The sequence below is a fragment of the Rana temporaria genome, chromosome 9, assembly GCF_905171775.1.
Source record: "Rana temporaria chromosome 9, aRanTem1.1, whole genome shotgun sequence".
Taxonomy (NCBI): Eukaryota; Metazoa; Chordata; class Amphibia; order Anura; family Ranidae; genus Rana; species Rana temporaria.
The window spans coordinates 95,741,543-95,763,580 of NC_053497.1; the positions used below are offsets into that span (position 1 = coordinate 95,741,543).

The window sequence follows — 22,038 nt, forward strand, 5'->3', positions numbered from 1 at the left end:
TTTTGTCAAATAGGCCACTTGTTGCATGCCTAAAATAGAGCGAAAATTCAATGCCAGTGCTAGAACGCAAAGGATGCATTGTCACTCCAATGCCGCGTACACACGATCAGACACTCCGACAACAAAACCGCAATTTTTTTTCCGACGGATGTTGGCTCAAACTTGTCTTGCATACACATGGTCACACAAATGTTTTCGGAAATTCCGAACATCAAGAACGCGGTGACGTACAACACTACGCCGAGCTGCGAAAAATAAAGTTAAATGAATCCGAGCATGTGTTGAATTGATTCAGAGAATGCGTAGAATTTTTGTGCATTAAATTGTGTACATGCGGTCAGAATTTCTGACAAGAACTTTTGTTGTTGGAAAAATTGAGACCAGCTCTCAAACATTTGTTATCGTAAATTCGGACAGCAAATATCCAATGAAGCATGTACAAGGTCGGATTTTCCGACAACAAGCTCACATCAAACATTTGTCATCGGAAATTCAGACCGTGTGTACGCGGCATTAGGTTGAGTGTTGCGTAAGTCATTTTGCAATGACTTTATTTTGCCTGGTCTCCACCATAGCTACAAGTCAGGGTATTCCCCTGTGGAGTACTCACTGAATAGGGTGAGGGGTATAGGGTAAGTAAGTCCATAAGGAGTGCCCTGTAACCCAGGTGTAGGCTTTCCTGTAAAACATTCTCATGGCGAAAGAGCCGGAGGAAGCACCTAAGTACCTTATAAGGTCTCTGGGCAGAAGTAACGGTAAAGTGTGAGACCAGTGGTGTGATTAAGACCTGGTCCATCACTTGAGACTAAGCTCCGAATGATTTATCTTAAACACCAAGTTTGAAAAATGTACACTGCATGGTGAATACATTCCAACATTTTTCCAGTTTCTTCAGTAAAGGTCAGAGATACAGGGTCTTACCTGTCCAAGATGCCTACAACTTACAATGTTGACGCCTACACCCAACGTGGATTGAAGAATTGACTCGGGTGTCAACATTGCTGGATCTCTGGACAGGTATCCTTATTTTAAAAGTCAGCAGCTACAGTATTTTAGCTGCTGACTCTTAATTAATATTGAGAGGCAACAACAATATACCCCCATTCAGTAACAGCAGATCTTCCCTCTCAGCAACAATAGACCCCCAAGAACAATAAATCTCCTGGCAGACAGCATCAGTAGACCCCTCCATCAACAGTAGATCCCATGCAGCAACAATTGAAACCACAGCAACATTAACCCTCCCAGCAACAATAGATTCTCCACCAGCATTAGTAGACCCCCCTACAACAATATATCTCCCAGGGGCAGTAGATTCCCCAGTAGCCAGCATTGCTAGATCATCCCCACAACACCTTGCCATTACATACATTTAGTGCTGGAGATGCCAGAACTGCATTCCCCCATGCTCCTGCTATAAAAAAAAACATGTGGCTGAGTATAACTTGTTCGGGGATGGGGAGGTGACAATGTCTGTTTAGCTTTCTCAATGAAATTAAGCAAATTTGACTTACCAAAATTGTTGTAACTACAATAGTCTTGTTTTCCACAGAAGAAGAGTCATTTGCAGGCTGCTGGTCAGGAGCAGGAACAAAACGTTCATATTCATTCCAATGTCCAACCTGCAAAACATTCATTAGCATAATCTGAATGTGATAAGCAAGCATTCTGGAATATATTGGCCAAATAAAAATAAACAAAGTTGAAGGAATGGATGGCCAAGTGCATGGATCACTATAGCAAATTTTACACAGTCTGGGAGACATGGATACATTATACGTCTGGGGACTCTGGGTTACCATAGTTCCCTATACCAGTGCTCCCCATCTACAAAAAGGTGATGGTCTGGCAGTTGCCTAAAACCCTGCAGCATGCTCTTCTGCTGTATACTTGACTCTACGCAACAGTTATGCAATACTTGTCCTGATGTATCTGTTAACATATGATCAGACCAGGTCTGCTTTTTATGCCCTTCATGTAATGTCCCCAAGTTAAAAGACCAGCTACCAGTTACTTTTTTATTTTAATTGTTTTGATTGTAATTGTTTTACTTGCTCACTGAGGTTTCTTTTGTTCTCCTCTTTTTGGGTTTACATGCCCCCCCGTTTATTTTGTTTTCTCCCCTTTTGATTGTGCAACTCCCCATGTGTTACGGTAGTACTTGCCACACATGAGGTAAATACTTCCTTTTACAATATGTTACTTGACACCTGGAGGCACCCTAGTTCACTGGGGTTGTTATCATGATGCCCTATGATCGATTCTCATTGGATGCTTCTCCTGGTGGGCCCCTTCTGGTTGTCGACCTCAGAGGCTCTGGTTTGTGTAGCCAGTCCCCAGTAATTTCCATCTCATTCACAGAGGAGCATTCACTGACAGCCTGGCCTTAGTCTTCAGGGGGTTATATGCTAGCACATAGGATAATCCTCATACCGTTGTTGCCATCATCTGACCAGTGGTGAATTGTACTACATGATGTGATTCACGAGTGTTGTTGTCTCTGTGACTAACATTGCTTCCTTTTTTTTACTTTCTTGGAATGTTGGAATTTTTTGTTCAAAAACATAATATAACAAAGATACTGTTTTTTAAGATAGATACAAAGTTCAATTATTCATCATTCTGGTATTTTTACAGAAGCATGGAAAATTAACAGTAAGCCGAACTGAAAGCAGAGCAAAGCATAAGTTAAATTGTATCTCTGACCAAAACGTTTTTTTTTTTTCATACAGTAAGGAATGCTAATGCTAAGAACATAATATCAAGTTATTTTTCTATTGTCTTTGGGTATAGACACCCAAATATACTGTCTATTTTGTGCAGTGTGTACTTTTAAAACGATTAAAAAGAGCAAAGAACTGTATAACATTGTGACCAAAAAGAAAATCTATTTCACATTAGGCAGAATAATGAATGCTAAAATCCGCTTACTATGGGCCACGTCATACCATTTCTGTGTACACTAATTTGTAAAAAAAAAGCCCACTTAAAATTCTGGTATTCTGGATGAGCTTATTGCTCAACAGCAAGATAAGCTAGCAATTTTGCATAGAATGCATTAAGGCGAAAAACCTCAAAACTTTACAACCCCTTTAAAAAATACGATTTTAGAGGTTTAAATATAGTGAGCTTCTGCAGTGTTTTCTAATATATGAAACAGTTTTGACTGGTTGTGCTCCTGCTTATTATAGGTGAGATACAGGACTTCAGAATGTTGTGCAAAATTGCCTTATAGGTGAATATATTTATTCTAGGTCTAGCTATACATGGCAGATACCACACCGAGAATTGTAAACGAAATGTATAGGCACGCTTGTATTCCGGTGGAAATACTGGAGAAGACAGCACTGAGTGACATATGTAATAATTTTTATTGGTACATGTGACACTGCAGAGTTTATGTTAGTTGTCAAAAAAAGTGTGTAGTTTGCTGTGCAAAAACAAGTGAATGTATATAGCTGACCTGGTACTGTTTTTTTTTTTCTCAATACAACTGGAATTTAATTTTGAATGACACATTGGCAGTTATAGGTTCACATTTTTCAGAGATGGTAATTGTACTTTTGTACTTTTTTAATAATTCAGACAGATCAGTTTTTAATGGACAAGACCTAGTGCAACTATATCTGCATATAAATACTTTCATCTGCTGCACTGTACCCGTTGTATGCTGACACAACAAAACACTGCAGAACTGCATGTTCTCTTTTTGTAATGTCATAGCTACAATTTATTCATGTACAGTACAGTATTTGAAAAATAAATGATAATCACCTAAGTGGACAAGTTCATTTAAATCAGTCCATTTTTACATGACCACATCTGAATACACATCACTATAACTATAATGATAGACACTGAACTATGAAGATAACTAACTCTTCAAGAAAGATGTATTTGGTAACATAAACATGTTAAAGGTAACATTTATGAAGAAAATATGAAGTTTGCCATTACTGACTTCTCATATTGAAAATGCAAGCTACTTGACTGTTTTACTGATTTAGTAGATTTTGTTATTTCTGAGGCAATGACCTGTAACAAATATTGAGTTAAAAATTTCAGATTTTCCATCCTGCATGCTTGTTATAGGCCAGTGGCTCAAACTATTCAGACCAGGCACAGACAGACAATTTTTTATGAGGAGGAAAATTATGGTAGCCCCAATATTCTTTCGCTATTTCCTATAAACCTTAAAATTCCTTGAGATTGTACTGAAGGAGTGGAAAATGTTCACTTAGCAAAGTGAATGTTATACTTGCTTATTGAATATATTGAAGCTGAATGCCCAATCATATGCAATAGGATTTAAAAATAACCAGGGTTTTACCATGCACGTGATTAGAAAATTGAGTTGAGCATGGCTTCACTTCATTCACTAAGCACATGAACACAAGATGCCCATGCTTAGAAAAATGTCTCCCTGTTTGTGTCCCAGACAAAACTATAGGGAGATCAAGTTCTATATTGCCCCTTTTAATATAGTGAACTCTTGTTTCTGTTGAGTTGTTCTTGAACACAGAACAACACATCACTAGTTGTTTTTAAAAATCTGTTAAACTTACTTTGCGAGGTTTAGTAACTGTCATCTCATATACATCAATGGTGTAGTTGGTTCTTCTTCCATATGTATCAAACTGGATATTCCCAGTCATTCCTTGAACTTGAACCTAGAAAATGACAAAAAACATATTTAGGAGATACTATCAATAATTATTATTATTAAAGGACCATGACAGTTACTTTATGTATAAGGTCTACTTATGTAGGTACAGGTAAAACTATTGTGCTCATATAGGAGGAGTTGTTGATATTATTTAACTAGTGTACTAGTATATACTAGAGAAAACAGTGTCAGGGTTCTGAAAGAGTCGTAATTGATGTCTACAGCTCCAGGCTTTATCTCAGCAGCAGGAGAGTCCTCAAGGAACGCTAAAGCTGCACTACCAGTGCTCACAGATGTTACACCCCCTGTTCATTATAATGCAACTCATCTGACAATGTATTTTGATGCATATGTGTTTATGGCCTAAAGCACACTTTTCCTTTCCATAGTTATCTGATATTTATTATTATGAAAATGTATTTAATTTATTGTAAACTTGCAACAAGATTGGCCACATAAAGCAGAGGATATGATGAAAAAAAACAGTAAGGCGAGGTTACCTTTATGGAGATCTTGTAAAGATATTTAAAGTGGTTGTAAAGTCATAATCCTTAATAACTTGCATCCCCTCTGTTTTATTAAGATACAAAGTACCGTGTGTCTGTTTTAAAAAAAATTCTAACCCTAAATACCTTTTCTTAAAGCACCACTGTGCTGTAACGTGTCCTCCTCGGCTCTCCTTCACCGATCTAAGGAGAGCAGCAGGAGGGGCTGAGATTCTCCTCTGACATCAGCTGGCCAGTAAAGGGAGGTCAGGTGACCGCACATCTGTGCTGTGCAAGAAGGTATTAGGATTAGATTTTTTTTTAAATATGAACACACTGTACTTTGTAACTTGATAAAACAGAGGGGATGCCAGTCATTTTTAAATGTTACCTTCAAGCCACAGGGAATAGCAGCAGGAGGGGGGGGGGCAGTGAGCAGATTGGCTCAAGCACAGGCTTCAAAACTGAGAGGCAGGGAGGGAGGGAAAGAATCAGAGACTCACAGCAGAGAGCGTGATGATGGAGGCACACAAACTTACCATGGTATCATGGATCAGCAGCCATGATTACTCTGGTCAGTACACAGAGGAACAGGCAAGATCAACCAGGTATTTTAGATCAAAGAAAGGGACAAATTGTACTGCAAAAGCATGATGCTATAGATCATGCCTTAAAGAAACAGAAGCTTTCTTTTTTTCCTTTTAGGGTTACAACCGCTTTAAGAGATCTAATGATACTGGCAGTTTAAAGTATATGCCTAGAAAAAACAAGCACATTATGTAGTTTTTTTAGGGAATTAAATTGGCGTTAGTTGCAATATTTTATGTCACACTGTATTTACGCAGCAGTTTTTCATATGCTTTTTTGGGGAAAAAAATACATTTTAATGAATAAATAAATCACAACATAAACCCAATTTTTTTGTAAAATATAAAAGATGATGTTATGCTGAGTAAATGTCATGCTTTAAAAATGTCACACTTTAAAATTCCAAAATAATTCCTTTACCTTTAAAAGCAAGGGATCAAAAAAATTATTTTTTGATCTTTTGCTTAAAGTTTTTTTATTTACTTCCGCCCTAGACTGTAAGTGGCGTCATGATGTAGCTCCGGTTCTCCAAGGCCATAGAGGCAATCAGAGACTGGTCTCTGTTCATCTCTGTGACCAACCGGCCGCACCATCAGATAATTTCTCGGGCACACCGGTAAAAATGGTAAGCCCAAGAAACACTGACGAGCGGCAGGAGGGGGCCTATTGCCGCTTCTGAAAGTGAGCCAGCAGCTAATGAGTTGCTTGGACCACTTTATTTCTTTCTTTTTGCTTGGACCACTTTGAGAAAGCCATCCACCAGGTGGAAAAAAAATCTGGCGTTATGGTTGATAGCTTCAGCCATAACCCCAGTAAACCACGTTCAACCCACATTGTATATATATGTATTGTGTTCAGCAAGTGGTTAAGAAAAAGAAACCTTCCCCAAGAAACAGACAGCAGGGAACCTCCAAGATGTGCCTAAAATCCCCCTAATCACATATGGGCAGGATGTTGTTGTCTGATGGTCAGCTGGAGTCTTTTTCTTTCTCTTTTCTAGTTGCTGTGTATCCCTGGCCTCTGGTAAGAGGGACAGTTATTCAATAGTTTGTATTACATGTTGTAAACTATATTGAAGTTTGGACCATCATTTAAACATACCAATAACATACCATAACAACCATTGCTTCTCAATAAACTCCTGAAAAAGTGGACTGTGAAACTTGCTGACTGAATGTTTAGGACAGTTTTTTTTAATGATATATTAGTTATATGTTGGTGGTCATATGACTTTCTGCAAAAAATATTTTTGTATACACAAGAGGAACTTTTTTTCTTGGCATAAGTCAGTGTAACATATACATATACATATACACTCTATATATAAAGTCTTATTTTCTGTAGAACGTATGTTGCATATTTGTGGGATAATAGAATTAAAATAATTTTAAAAGGAACTTCCTCTTTGATGGCTAGAGTTTTTTTTTTCCGTAAAGCATCAGTTACTATTGTTACTGAATCGATTTACACTTTTTTTTTATTTAACATCTATGCATACTGTACATTTCTCATATCCAATTTAAATTGTCCAGAATTTACAAATTTACTATAAATCTAACATTAACACTTTACATTTTTTAAGTATTTGCATTCCCCCTTTTTTTGCTTCTTTGCTGCATATATTTTCTGTCTACATGCATGCCCTCCAGTAATGGCTACATGACATTTCATAGGGAGAGATGGCTGAAGATGACAGCAGTGGAACATGCCTGTTTTTTTTGTGCTGAAATGGCCACGTGTCGTCCTCAAAGGAACACGTTAGATGAATTGAAAAGGCAGCATCACAATTTGGAGAAAGGATAGTAGAGCTGTCACCCTAAAACAGCTGAACCAGGACCCTGGCAGGGTCACCAGATATTATTTTAATTAAAATTGCAGACTTGGTTTCTTTGTTTCAACATATATTTTGAACACATCAGTGCATACTTTTGTTTTTAACAAAAGCATTAAACAGTAATGGTTTTAAAATGGTTAATTGACCAAGTCATGTATTCTTCATGTGGGATGACGCTTGCATTATTTTTTTCAAGGTCTATTAGGCATTATATGCTTCATAATAACATTGTGTAGTTGTGCCATGATACATTTAATTGTTTATGTTATTATATTGTACACGGTGAGACACAAATAATCATTCTTGCATGAAATTAAAGTGACTCCCTGCTTTTTGTGTTTTTGTAGACCAGGAAACAGATCATCACACGGACCCCTTTTGACTGTTCTGTAATACTGTACTGTTCAAAGTGTCAGAACATAGTACACATTTAATACAAAATGTTGTCATCGTATCTGAAAAAAATACATGACTATAACAAAATACCCGACTGATGAAAAATCACATCTGTGTGAAGAGTGGGTATTACAATTTCTGAACAATTTACAAATATATTTTTCTGTAGTATATTCTAGCTAATATTCCTGGGCATAGGTGTGCACAGCCTTTGGCATTGGGGTGTGCACCCCAAAGCTCAAACACACTCTACCAATCACTCACAATGTTCATTCAGAAAGGGGCCAGTAAATGGCATATTTACTGGCCCTCGCTCATCCTAAAACATCCACAGCAACAACCGGTGGGAGAGGGGGGAAACCGGCAGAGCTGTAAGGGGAAGGAAGGTTAGCCAGGTCAGTAGGGGTGATTTTTTCTGTACAGGGTGATTAGGGTGTGCCTGGGCACACCTGACACACCATGTGTGCACGCCTATGATATTTGCTGTGTTTGTTTGCCTTTTGTTTAATGATTTGTACAATGTTTTGTAGTAACATTTTAATGTCAGTTATTGGGGGGGGGGGGGGTTTACTAAAGACAGATAGACTGTGCACTTTTGCAAGTGCAGTTGCACTCATTTTCCCCCAGAGCTTAGTAAATGAGGGGGAGCTCTGGTGACTTCCATCATCCAATCATGTGCAAGCAAAAATAAAAATAAATCCTTGCATGTGATTGCATATTCTTTGTAAAGTGAATGTTTACCTAATTTGCTAAGCTGTGGAGCAACTGCACTTGCAAAAGTGCATAGTCTATTTGTTTTTGGTATATCAAACCCATTGTCTGACGGATTGGAAAGCTGTCAGTTCTGGAATTTGCAAAAAGTCCAGTTTCTCTGTGACTAGTGAGCTCATTTATTTTTCCCAGCCTGTTTTGGTCCTGTTCTAATAAATCATGGAAGATCTATATCTTACTGCTTAGTTTAGCAAAAGCTTTTTATTTACATAAATATGGGCTGGTGTGCTTGTTTTTAGCTTGCAGTTTGCAGCAGACAGATCAATTTTTTTTAAATTAAACTATTACATTTAACAGACTAAATCATCAAAAGGCAAAGCTTTTGGGTCATGCTTTGAAAAGCAATTATATTAAGGAAAGTTATTTGTATAGCTGAAATGTACACATCTTGCTTAGTATACAGTATATCTGGCTATTAAAATCTCTAATTTTGGAATCTGTGGCTTATAATGATACCTGGCTCACGATGACAACCTAACTGTGTATTGTGGAGTTTCTTTGAACATTTCTTTGCATGTATAAATAACAAATAATGAAAACAATAAAATGACAAAAAAGTACCTGAAGCCATTGAAATAATTTATGTAAGGGTAATTAACCGAGGCACTGAAGCAATCTTTTACTATTCAGCCATATAGCAGTAAGCAATGTAAACAATATTTATATATTTTAAAACATTTCTAACGGAGAGGTTACTTACTGCCTATAAGGTACTGAATATTGTGATGACTTGACAAACATTCAAACCATCATCTCTTTAAAAATGACATGTTAATATGTAGTATTGAGAAATTGTAAAATGCTAAATCTGTATTAGCATGTATCGACACTTTGGTGCAGTTATTTTTCAATCAGTGAATCAATGTCATTACAATGAGTGAGGTATAGAGGTAGGAATGGTGCTACTTTAAATTAATACGTGAATGTGAAGTGCAATGCTGATATTGTGGATATTGGATTGGTCCTATTATTATAAAGTGTCATTACAATGTTATGTTATGGTGCCAGTTTAATAAAAAAACATTCTCTTGATATAAATCACTTAGTAGATTAGTGTGTAGTAAAAAATTAAAACTCTTTTTTTCACTAACAATGTGGACATTTTTGCCCAATGCTTACTGCACATTAGTACATTTTAGGGATTGATTTTCTAAAGGCAAATAGGCTGTAGTTGATCCAGAACTTAGCAAATGAGCAGAAGCTCTGCTGACTTCCATCATCTAATCATGTGCAAGCAAAAATGGGTTTTTCTTTCCTTACACATGATTGGGAATTATTTTCAAAGTAAAGCTTTCCTCATTTACTAAGTCCTGAAACAACTACACTTGCAGAGTGCAATTGCACTTTTCAAAGTGCACAGTCTATTTGCCTTAAGTAAATCAACCCCTAATGCCCCGTCCACGCGATCACTTTTTGTGATGAAAAAAATGACATTTTTAAAAACGTAATTTAAAATGATCGTGTGTGGGCTAAACATAATTTTTTGTCTGAAAAACGACCAAAAAAAATTTCGAACATGCTTCAATTTTTTATGTCATTCTTTAAAATGTCATTTTTTGTGTCGTAAAAATTGATCGTGTGTGGGCAAAAACAACGTTTTAAACCCGCACATGCCCAGAAGCAAGTTATGAGACGGGAGGTAAAACTACCATTCATAATGGAGTAAACACATTCATCGCGCTGTAACAGACAAAAAAGCATGAATCGTCTTTTACTAACAAATAACCAGCTAAAAGCAGTCTCAAGGCGAATAAAACTTCCCCTTTAGAGTGCCGTCGCTTTGTTCATCATTTTTCAAAAACGATGGTGTGTGGGCAACATCATTTTTAATGATGAAGTTGAAAAAATTACATTTTTTTTCATGATAAAAAATTAAAATTTTTTTCATGATAAAAAATTAAAATTTTTTTCATCACAAAAAGTGATCGTGTGTACGCGGCATAAGTGTCAAGTGAAATCCCCTATTCCGTTATTTTACAAGATGGTCATACATGAACAGTATTTTCACCAAGGTTAATGGGTGGTAGTGAATCTGTCCATTCTTGTTCTAAATGCTACACTGCCAAAGTACTTGATGAAGGCAACAGCTGTCCCGTACTATAAGGAAGCAATCAAAAAAAATGTGGTTAAGCACCAGGAGTTTGGTAATTTTTTAATATAGCTGAAACCTACTATTATTTCTCTCAAATGGTGCCTTGGAAAATATGGACTTTGAAAGGCAATTTTTTTTGAGAAAAGGCAAAGGTCACAAAATAATCTGATAGATTTTCCAATATATTGGAAAAGTTCTATGTGTCAAAATGAATGGTTGTAATGATTGGAAGTGGTTATTATCACCCTGTAAATAGGTAAATACCATATTGCTGGGTGTTGGAAGAGAAGTTCAAATTGGTTACATAGCTTGTACATATTGGGCCATATCCACAAAAGAGATACTCCGGCGTAAGCCGTCGTATCTCTGGTTCTAACTTTGGAACTGATCCTCAGAAGCAGTTTTCCTAAGTTAGGCAGAAGATCCGACATCTGTAAGGGACTTACACTGCCGGATCTTAGGATGCAGTACCGCATCCGCCACTGGGGGCATTTCGAGTCGAAATGCCTCTTCTGGTATGCAAATTAGCACTTAGGGCGATCCTCAAAGCTTTTGTGCTTAGTTTTTTCGCCGTAAGTGTTAGTTTGCCAAGTGTAAAACTAGGGCTGCTTTTACAAAGTGTAAAGTTAGTCACACCTTGTAAAGGCCCATTCAAGCGACGGCATTTGGTATGCATTCCCGAGGGAGAACTCCACGGCAATTTGTAAAATCCAAACCGGCATGGGTTCCCCCCCAGGAGCATACCAGGCCCTTAGGTCTGGTATGGGTTGTAAGGAGACCCCCCCTCCGCCGAAAAATCGACGCAGGGGGTCCCCCTACAATCCATACCAGACCCGTATCCAAAGCACGCTACCCGGCCGGTCAGGAAGGGAGTGGGGATGAGCGAGCGCCCCCCCCTCCTGAGCCGTGCCAGGCCGCATGCCCTCAACATGGGGGGGTTGGGGGCTCTGGGGCAGGGGGGCGCACTGCGGGCCCCCCCACCCCAGAGCACCCTGTCCCCATGTTGATGAGGACAGGACCTCTTCCCGACAACCCTTGCCGTTGGTTGTCGGGGTCTGCGGGCGGGGGCTTATCGGAATCTGGGAGTCCCCTCAAATAAGGGGGCCCCCAGATACCGGCCCCCCACCCTAAGTGAATGGATATGGGGTACATCGTACCCCTATCCATTCACCTGGAGGCAAACAGTAAAAGTTATTAAACACACAACACAAGGGTTTTTAAAATAATTTATTATTCTGCTCCGGAGGCCCCCCCTGTCTTCTTTATTAGCTCTATTACCAGGGGGGGCTTCTTCTTCCGCTCTCCGGGGGTCTTCTCCGCTCTCCGGGGGGGGTTTCTTCTTCCGCTCTCCGGGGGGGGGCTTCTCCGGACTCCGGGGGTCTTCTTCTATCTTCTCCCCTCTTCCGCTGTTGACTCGGCGAACCCCGGTTCTTCTCCAGCTGTCCGGTGCCTTCTTCTTCAGCGCTGGCTGCCTGCTATCTTTGTGTGTTAGCTCAATTAGTAACAGGCAGCCGGCGCGGTCTTCTGTGACGTCACCTTCTTCTCTTCTGTTCTTCTCCCCTCTTCCGATGTTGCCTCGTCGCCTCTTGTTGCTGTAATGATGGAAGCGCGCCTTGCATCCCATTTATATAGGCATCACCGTCCCATCATGCTCCGGCAGGTACCCACGTGGTGGGTGCCTACCCACGTGCACCCACCACGTGGGTACCTACCGGAGCATGATGGGACGGTGATGCCTATATAAATGGGATGCAAGGCGCGCTTCCATCATTACAGCGACAAGAGGCGACGAGGCAACATCGGAAGAGGGGAGAAGAACAGAAGAGAAGACCCTGACGTCACAGAAGACCGCGCCGGCTGCCTGTTAGAAATTGAGCTAACACACAAAGATAGCAGGCAGCCAGCGCTGAAGAAGAAGGCACCGGACATCTGCAGAAGAACCGGGGTTCGCCGAGTCAACAGCGGAGAGCGGCGAAGAGAGATGAAGACCCCCGGAGAGCGGAGAAGCCCCCCCCGGAGAGCGGAAGAAGAAACCCCCCCGGAGAGTGGATGAAGACCCCCGGAGAGTGGAAGAAGAAGCCCCCCCTGGTAATAGAGCTAATAAAGAAGACAGGGGGGGCATCCGGAGCAGAATAATAAATTATTTAAAAAACCCTTGTGTTGTGTGTTTACTAACTTTTACTTTTCGCCTCCAGGTGAATGGATAGGGGTATGATGTACCCCATATCCATTCACTTAGGGTGGGGGGCCGGTATCTGGGGACCCCCTTATTAAAGGGGACTCCCAGATTCCGATAAGCCCCCCGCCCGCAGACCCCGACAACCAACGGCAAGGGTTGTCGGGAAGAGGTCCTGTCCTCATCAACATGGGGACAGGGTGCTCTGGGGTGGGGCGGCCCGCAGTGCGCCCCCCTGCCCCAGAGCACCCAACCCCCCATGTTGAGGGCATGCGGCCTGGCACGGCTCAGGAGGGGGGGGGCGCTCGCTCGTCCCCACTCCCTTCCTGACCGGCCGGGTAGCGTGCTTTGGATACGGGTCTGGTATGGATTGTAGAGGGACCCCCTACGTCGATTTTTCGGCGTGGGGGGTTCTCCTTACAACCCATACCAGGCCCTTAGGTCTAGGGCCTGGTATGCTCCTGGGGGGGGAACCCATGCCGTTTTTTTCTTTGAAAATTGGCATGGAGTTCTCCCTCAGGAATGCATGCTGAGCGACGTTATCTTTTTTTTTAATAATTATTTGTTTTCCCGGCGCGTATATTTTTTTTCACCCGTCGCAACTTTAGTGTCCCGTCGCAATCCACAAAGCCGCCCGGCGTCAATTACGTTCGCGCGCTGCACGTCGGGAAAATTACGTCACACGCATGCGCAGTACGGCCGGAGCGGGAGCGCGCCTCATTTAAATGATAAACGCCCCCTGGAGAGGAGGACCGCCTTACGACGGCGGCACTTAAGTTACACGGCCTGAAATTTCTAGGTAAGTGCTTTGTGGATCAGGCACTTAGGTAGAAACTTTAAGTCAGTGTAACTTAACTGCTGAAAGTTAAGTTACGCCGCCTGGCTGAGGATTTGGCCCATTGACCCTAATTTTTTACAGTAGAATGTAACAAAAAAGGTAATTGAAGTGCTACACCACGGCTAAGAGGTCCAGATACACCTTTGTCCCATAACATTTGGGGTGTGCAATCCAAAAAGTATCCAACACATTTCAGGGGTCTAAAATGTCTCCTTCATTATTTGCCATATAAGCTGCTGACAAAGCCTGTACTTGTAATCACACTGGAAGAAATACCAATAAAGATCCAAATCACTTCTAGTTCAGTTACATTATTATCAATTGTTTAGACTTCCAAAATGCATTGGATATATTTTGTGTTGTCCCCCTGACTTTTACTGAAATCAAGTTGTACCTGGACCTCTTAGCAGTGGCGTGGCCGCTTCCAATTTCTATTTTGTTCTTTTATACTACAAGCCAATTGAAAACCTCTAGGGTGTAGAAGCCAAATTAATTACATCAACATCAATACTTTAACCACTTGAGATCCGCGCTATGGTCGAAAGACGTCCACAGCGCGGCTCTCAAGTGCCGGGTGGAAGTCCATAGACGTCCTGCTGTTGTTGTTCCCTGTGCGCGCCGCTGGGGGCGCGCAGCGGGGAAACAACGTGCCCGGCGCATCGCTCGGGAGCCGATGCGAGTGCCTGGCGGCCGCGATGTCCGCCAGACACTCGCGATCGTCGGGAACACAGCCGGTAACACAGCAGGACGTGGAGCTCTGTGTGTAAACACAGAGCTCCACGTGCTGTCAGGGAGAGAGGAGACCGATCTGTGTCCCTTTACATAGGGACACAGCATCGGTCACCTCCCCCAGTCACCCCCCTCCCCCCACACAGTAAGAACACTATTTAGAGAACACATTTAACCCCTTCCTCACCCCCTAGTGTTAACCCCTTCACTGCCAGTCACATTTATACAGTAATTAGTGCATTTTTATAGCACTGATCGCTGTATAAATGTGAATGGTCCCAAAATTGTGTCAAAAGTGTCCGATACGTCCGTCGCAATATCGCAGCCCTGACAAAAAAATCGCAAATCACCGCCATTACTAGTAAAAAAAAAACAACATAAATCTATCCCCCATTTCGTAGGCACTATAACTTTTGCGCAAACCAGTCGCTTATTGCGTTTTTTTTTTTTTTTTACAAAAATACGTCGAAAAATACGTATCGGCCTTAACTGAGAAAAAAAATAGTTTTTTTAAAAAAAATTGGGATATTTATTATAGCAACAAGTAAAAAAAAAATATATTTTTTTTAAATTGTCGCTCTTTTTTTGTTTAAAATAAAAACCGCAGAGGTGATCAAATACCACCAAAATAAAGCTCTATTTGTGGGGAAAAAAGGACGCCAATTTTGTTCGGGAGCCACGTCGCACGACCGCGCAATTGTCAGTTAAAGCGACGCAGTGCCGGAAGCTGAAATTTCGCCTGGGAACGAAGGGGGTTTATGTGCCCAGTAAGCAAGTGGTTAATTTTGCAATACCAATAAGATAACCTTATGGAACCAGTGCTATTCTTCTACTTTTCTTTTGTGACGATAGAACACATGTTCACTATCAAAGTAAAAACTTTGCAAATAATATTCAATCATGTGAAAGAAACATAAAACAAATAAAAAAATGTTGTTTTCAAATGAATGGATGATTTTTTGCAAAGAGAATTTTCACTTTGGAAAAATAACAATTACTTAGGTTAGTGAAAGCGGTGTTGTGTTGACTTAATTCATCCAATCATATGCAGAAAAAAATCCTTTTTTTTTGTTAACTTTTTCACGGACATGTTTGGGTATTCTTTGCAAAGTAGACTTTTACTTTGTTGTTATTGGAACTATTTATATAAGATTTATGAATTTTCACTAAATGTTTTATATGAATGTGTGTTGCTTTTTTATATACGTATTTGTGTTATTTACAGTATATGATCTTTGTGGATTTGATAGTACTCATTATTATTGATTGTTATGAATGTTTCAGAGATTTAATAGTGTTTACTTTTGGCATTCTATTTTATTCACTGATTCGCATTTGTATTTATAATACAGGTATTATTCCCCTCAATAGTTTCCAGCACCAGCCCAACACAGAGCCCTTTACAAGGATATACGTGTCTTGTTTCTGAACTCTCTGATTCTTTATTTCTATATTGCATACAGTCAAGAGAAGAAGAATTGGATATTTTCCTGTGACAATTAGACAACACTGTCTCCAAAAAATATAAAGAGTGATTAGGTGTTTAATCCCTCCATTGGTAACCAAAATCAAAAGTACCAATTTGCTGTTGACCTGTCCAAAAAAAATAAAATATAGCTGTCCTTAGTTTAAGGTCTTGGCTTATTTGATGAACTATGCCACATTTTTAGAGAAGAAGGCCTCAAACAAGGGATATGCCCACCATAAGATTCCTTCATTACTACAGAATTGAGGCTATGTGTTTATTTAGTAGAATATGTATTATTTATTTATTGTTGTTTAATAAAAATAATAATTATTATTATTATAATACAGGCTTTACAACATGAGGGCAGACAGTATAGTTACAATATAGTTACAATACAATTCAATACAGGAGGAATCAGAGGGCCTTGCCCGTTAGAGTTAACAATCTAGGTAGAATAATTTCAACACTTTTATATCAAGACAGGCCCCTTCGTCAGGTTTATTCTATATTGCATACATTCAAGAGAAGAAAAAGCTGGATCTTTTCCTCTGACAATTTGACAACACTGTCTCCAAAAACGATAAAAGGTGATTAGGTGATTAATCCCTCCAATGTTAACCAAAATCAAAAGTACCCATTTGCCGTTGACCGTTAAAAAAAAAAAAAAAGGTAGCATGCCATAGTTTTAGGTCTTCCCTTATTTGATACACTATGACACGGATTTAGAGAAAAAGGCAGATCACCTCAAAAAGGGATATGCAGGATTTAGTTAATTCTACAGGATGAAGAGGATGGGATCCAAAAATGGAGGCTAGATGTTTATTTAGTAGAATATTTATTATTAATATTATTTTATATTTATTATTATTGTTATTATTGTTATTATACAGGATTTATATAGTGCCAACAGTTTGCGCAGGGCTTTACAACATGAGGGCAGACAGTACAGTTTCAATACACCTCAATACAGGAGGAATCAGGGGGCCCTGCTCGTTAGAGCTTACAATCTAGGTACAACAATTTTAACACTTTTATATCAAGACAGGCAGCTTCGTCAGGTTAAATGTGGTACAATTGTGTCTACATTTTGTTTCTGGCTATCATGTTTTGCCAAAAATATACTGAGTTACAACAATTTTCAGCCTACTTCAAAGTGGTATCTCAATGTATCTCTGGAGACAATATAGTACTACACTGTCATACTTGTGCTGCTTACTGTGCTTTCATACCGCAAAAACAGCTAACAATTGAAACTGCAGAATATCGGCATCCTATAGCCTTTTAAATTATTAGGGAGATGCCAGAAAAGCATAGATGTAGATTTGACTAGTAACATAAGCTGACGATGACACACATAATGTACTGTTTGATCACAGCCTAGAAGCCCTGGGTGAAGCAGTGCAAAGTATCATATTTTCTCAGGAAGCTCAGGTTTATTTTCTGCCACCCAATTCTAAAAACATGTCTCTTTCTATAAGAATCACATTGTGTCCTGATACTAAAAACATGAGCCTTGCAGAGCTGAGATTTTCACGCTTCACAAATCTTTTTACAATCTGTTATCTTCTTATTTACTTTCCTTTTCCCAAAACAAAGCCAAATAAAACTTGCATACAAGCATAGGCCGAATATCACGCTAGTCTGTTTGCATTCTCTAACCAGGCTTTGTTTTATGTGAATAAATGCATCAGAATAATGATTTCTAATTATCCAAGAAATCGTTACAACATTTGCAGGAACCTTTGCTATGCCAGATGTTGCCTAACTACATTTCCCATAATTCTCATTATTTGAATACGACAACCTCCCACTCCTGATATAAATACACTAATAGGATTTTTATGGTAATTTTGCAATTCATAAAAAAAAAAATGGGAGAAATGTATTTGTATAAATTGTCCAACTAGCCAACTAGAGGCAGTTGTCTAGTTTTTATCACAATGTTTCCTCCAACGCTGATTTAAAAAAAAATATAAGCACACAATACACACAAACACATACTGTATATAGCAAGTTGTTTTTCTGTAGGTATATAGAGCTATAGATTTTGTAAGCTTTCCAATCAGATTATTTTTTATCATGAACGATAGGGAGATTTCCATTTGCTTCCTGTCCTTTAAGCCTCGTACACACGACCGGTTTTCTAGGCAAAAACCAGCAAGAAAACTGCTTCTTGCTGAGATTACCATTCGTGTGTAAGAGGCATTCAGGTTTCTCGTCAGGAAATCTGGGCAGAATCTCGACGAGAAAAAAAGAGAACCTGCTCTCTTTTTTCTCGTCGAGATTCTTGTCGGCCTGGTTCCCGACGAGAAACCAGAGAGTGTGTATACTTACCTGTCGCCGTGGAAACCTGCGCATGCTCGAAATGACTTTGACGCATGCGCAGTAGCTTCCACAGCATTGCTAGGGTGAAGCAAAATGGCAGCGACAGCATCAAATGTGACAAGCGCATGCTCGTCGTACGCAATGACGTCACAGCGTCACAACCGTGGTTCTTTTGAAACTAAAGTCTGTACGCTCGGGCGGCAAGAGTTTCTTGCCAAGAAGTGTTTTCATTAGATGATTTCCCTTTTATATTATGTACTGTATATTTCACCTGTATTTTCCCCTTTGCTTTTGTTGGAAACAGAGCAAACTGTGGTTTTGTTTATTTTCCATATATTTGAATCTGTATTCTTTAAGGAAATGTTATTCTTTTAAAATAAAAAATAAATAAAAAACTGGTACAGGTAAAGTTTTCCTGAACATACATACCTGCAGAAGCGTACCAAACCCTAATGTCGTAGCCTAATATCGTTTTGGTTCTGAAACTTTCAGGTAGTGTCAGTTTATTTACTAAGCTTTCACCACACACATTCCCACTACTGGCCCATCACTATGATATGCAGCCTTATTGGACAATAGGAATGTTCAGTAGGCAGGAAGGGATGGACAGTCTTTGGCACAATCAGAGTCAGAGCGGCTTGGGACAGGAAGGTCTGGATGTCCATTGCTACTATGTGCGGGCACCTCTAGGAATTTAAGAGGAACCCTGGGCAATCTGTTAAATACACAGTTGAAATGCATAGAGATGTACTGTTATTTATTGCAAAATGTGTATTTTACATCACATGTCTATGTCACCATGTACATCCTGTAGGACAACTATACTACTTATTCATCTTTATTGCAAAATGGAGACAGAAAATAATTAATTATACTAATGCATTCTACAATGAACAGGCCATATGCATAGAAGTGCATAGAGGTGAAATCAGAAACTCTATAGCTAAAACTAAGTGTACAATCAGTCTCAAAGGACTTCCCTGACTCCATGGCTCAGTTGGGATTCCACCATGCTAGGAAGAGTCTAGCCCTGGGGGTCAGACACTTGGGGTGGTCTAAGGACTGAGTCTTTTTTTTGTTCCATGTTGCCAGAATTTTGAGTTGCAATGGTGTGGAATGAAACTGAGCGTACACCACAGCCTCCAAGAAGTCAACCATCCCCTTGCAATGGAAAGTGCCTAGAGCAGGGTTCAGTGCATTCCAGTAAAATTACATCTTTGCCCCACTTCTTCAATCTGGTGGAGTCCCCTAAGGCACAGCTGAGAATTCAACAGATCCAGCAGAAGTCCCAGAAGAGTCACAATGGCTATGATGCGTCCAGGGGACATTATAGAAGAATAATCAGAAAGAAAAATAAATTCCATGGGAAAGAGGTAATCTTCTCTCAGTAAAGAGAAGAGGTCCATTACCTAAGGGCACTAGCAAAACATTGAGGCTAGCTGGCAGTTGGAGGGGTCATATAGAGGGATGTCCCTGCAGCCCTATCTTTTTTGATAGTGTCCAACCACCTAAAGGTAGCTGCATATAATGCATGGTAAAGACTAAAATCCTGTGTCCTATACTGTATAACTATAACATCTGTAACCCCAAATCAGATTTTAGGTATAGGCCTTCCTTATTTGGCAATGCCTATACTCAAACATTAACCTAACCACTTGCCAACCGATATACGTACGTACATATACCTCCTCGGGAAGTGGTGCTGACATCTTGGTCATGCCTGCAGCCATGATCCAGAAATAAGTTTCTTCAGCTGGCAATTATCTTTAAAGTAAAGGTGATTTATATGGCTATATCCCTTTTACAGGTGGCATAAGGAAGCCAACTGCCGCCTTTACTAGGTTCTACAGTCCCACTGGGGAGCCCAGTACCAGTGTGGCTACTCACATCAAATACACTACACAGAGTGGAACTTTCATTGTTTCTCCCCCTCTGTGACACTATAAACCAGAAATGAAAAGGATTTTGTCACTTCCAGTTTTGGTTTGTTTGTTTACAAGCCATTACTGGCTTGTAAAGCATCTGCTCTCGGTTTGATCAGATGACTTTCTAATAGACCCCAGATCTCTTCATAAAGAGGGCCAGGCATGGGGATGTTCATCCCTTTTGATATCAATAAAGTTCAATAAAAAATTAAAGGTACAGTATAAGAAATACATTTATATAAAATAAATATTAAAATTAAACATTTTTAAAGTGCCCCCGTGCTCATGCAAAATGTGCACACAGGCCCTTTACGCATATGTAAACAGTAACTGCACAGCACATGTAAGGAATCATTGCAAGTGTCAGAGTGAGGGTAAAATTTCTAGTGCCAGACCTCCTGTGTAACTCTAAACTATTAACCTTTAGAGGCTTTTAAAGCATCGCCTATGAAGATTTATTTGGTACCATAGTTTGTTGTGGTTCCTTGGGTGTTTGCAATTTTAAAATGTTAGCTATCTATTTACTTGGTGTGAAATCATATTTTATATTTTACCAAAAAATGGTTATTATATTGTGTTTGTGTGCACTGAAATTCATTAAAGTGTATTTTTTTCTAAAAGTTTGCATTTTAAAAATTGCTGTGCAAATATCGTGTTGAGTAAAAAAAATTGCAACAACCACTATTTTATTCTCCATGACTTCTGCATAAAAAAAGTTGTTTTAGGGTTCTAAATCACTTTCTAGAAATAAAGTGCACATTTTTAAATGCATGTGGGAAATATCAGAATAGGTGAGATGATGGAAAACAGGGCAACAAAAGTTAAGCTCTTGTAAACAAACAATTACTGTATAATACAATTCTATAGCTAGAAATATTATTATGCAAGAAGATGTGTCATAGTTACCATTTTCAGAGCCCGTTCAATATCTATCCCTTGGCTCCAAGGCACTGCAGGGTTTGCCAGGCAGTCACCAGCACTCCCTCTTCTTGAGACATCCACTCGTTGCCTTCTTAAGTATCTAAATGCTTCTGCAATTACCAGGACTGCATCATGGGTCAGTGCAGATGTAAACTAAACATAACAAAAAGCATACATGAGATACAGTCTCAGACAGTGTATATATAAATATAATGAGAAGATGCTTGAATACTAATATTGCTTTTTAAATAAAAAGGTTACAGTTATTTATGCTTCAATTAATTACAATGTTACAGGGGATTTACAAAAACCATGAATGGGCATTTTGCAGTTCTGTCCCAACCATTTAGACGTTTTAAGCGTTAGCATAAAATTTCCGTAGTTAAAGAGTGCAGCTGTTTAAAACATACCTCTGACAAGTTTTAATATTGAAGAATTTTAAGTGGAACCAAGCTGTGATGGGGAGGGAGGGGAGATGTGGAAGTACTACTCACAATATGCACAGCATATTTGCAAATTATGGAAAATCTATCTCTGAGGTTGCCCTCAGACAGCTCTACACTCTCTGTTGTTGTCACCGCAAACTTCTCTGATTCTTCTTCCACATCTGGCATCTCCCTTCTTGGCATTTTTGGCTAATGCAAAGCTATTGCAAATTCATGGCACCTGGCTCAACTCTTCAGCATCCTATGAGAATGTACACCATGTGCAGGTAGTATGCATTTAACAGACCGGCTAGTAAGCAGGTAAAGGAGTTTTTCTTTTTTGCTGAACACCCCTGCAAAGGTTCTTCTAACAAAAACTTTACCTTCTAACAATTTCTT

General features: G+C 39.6%; 1 protein-coding gene across 2 annotated transcripts in view; it reads right to left on the reverse strand.

The window, feature by feature from the left end:
* Window positions 1-22,038, reverse strand: part of GRIA3 (glutamate ionotropic receptor AMPA type subunit 3) — a 405,232-nt gene that overhangs the window by 60,240 nt on the left and 322,954 nt on the right. For both annotated transcript variants that reach the window (XM_040323936.1, XM_040323935.1), the window contains exons 7-9: window positions 21,200-21,367; window positions 4,566-4,670; window positions 1,515-1,622 (exon numbers count right to left, since the gene is read on the reverse strand). In XM_040323936.1, coding sequence (XP_040179870.1) covers window positions 1,515-1,622; window positions 4,566-4,670; window positions 21,200-21,367 — 381 coding nt within the window. The remainder of the gene's footprint in view (window positions 1-1,514; window positions 1,623-4,565; window positions 4,671-21,199; window positions 21,368-22,038) is intronic.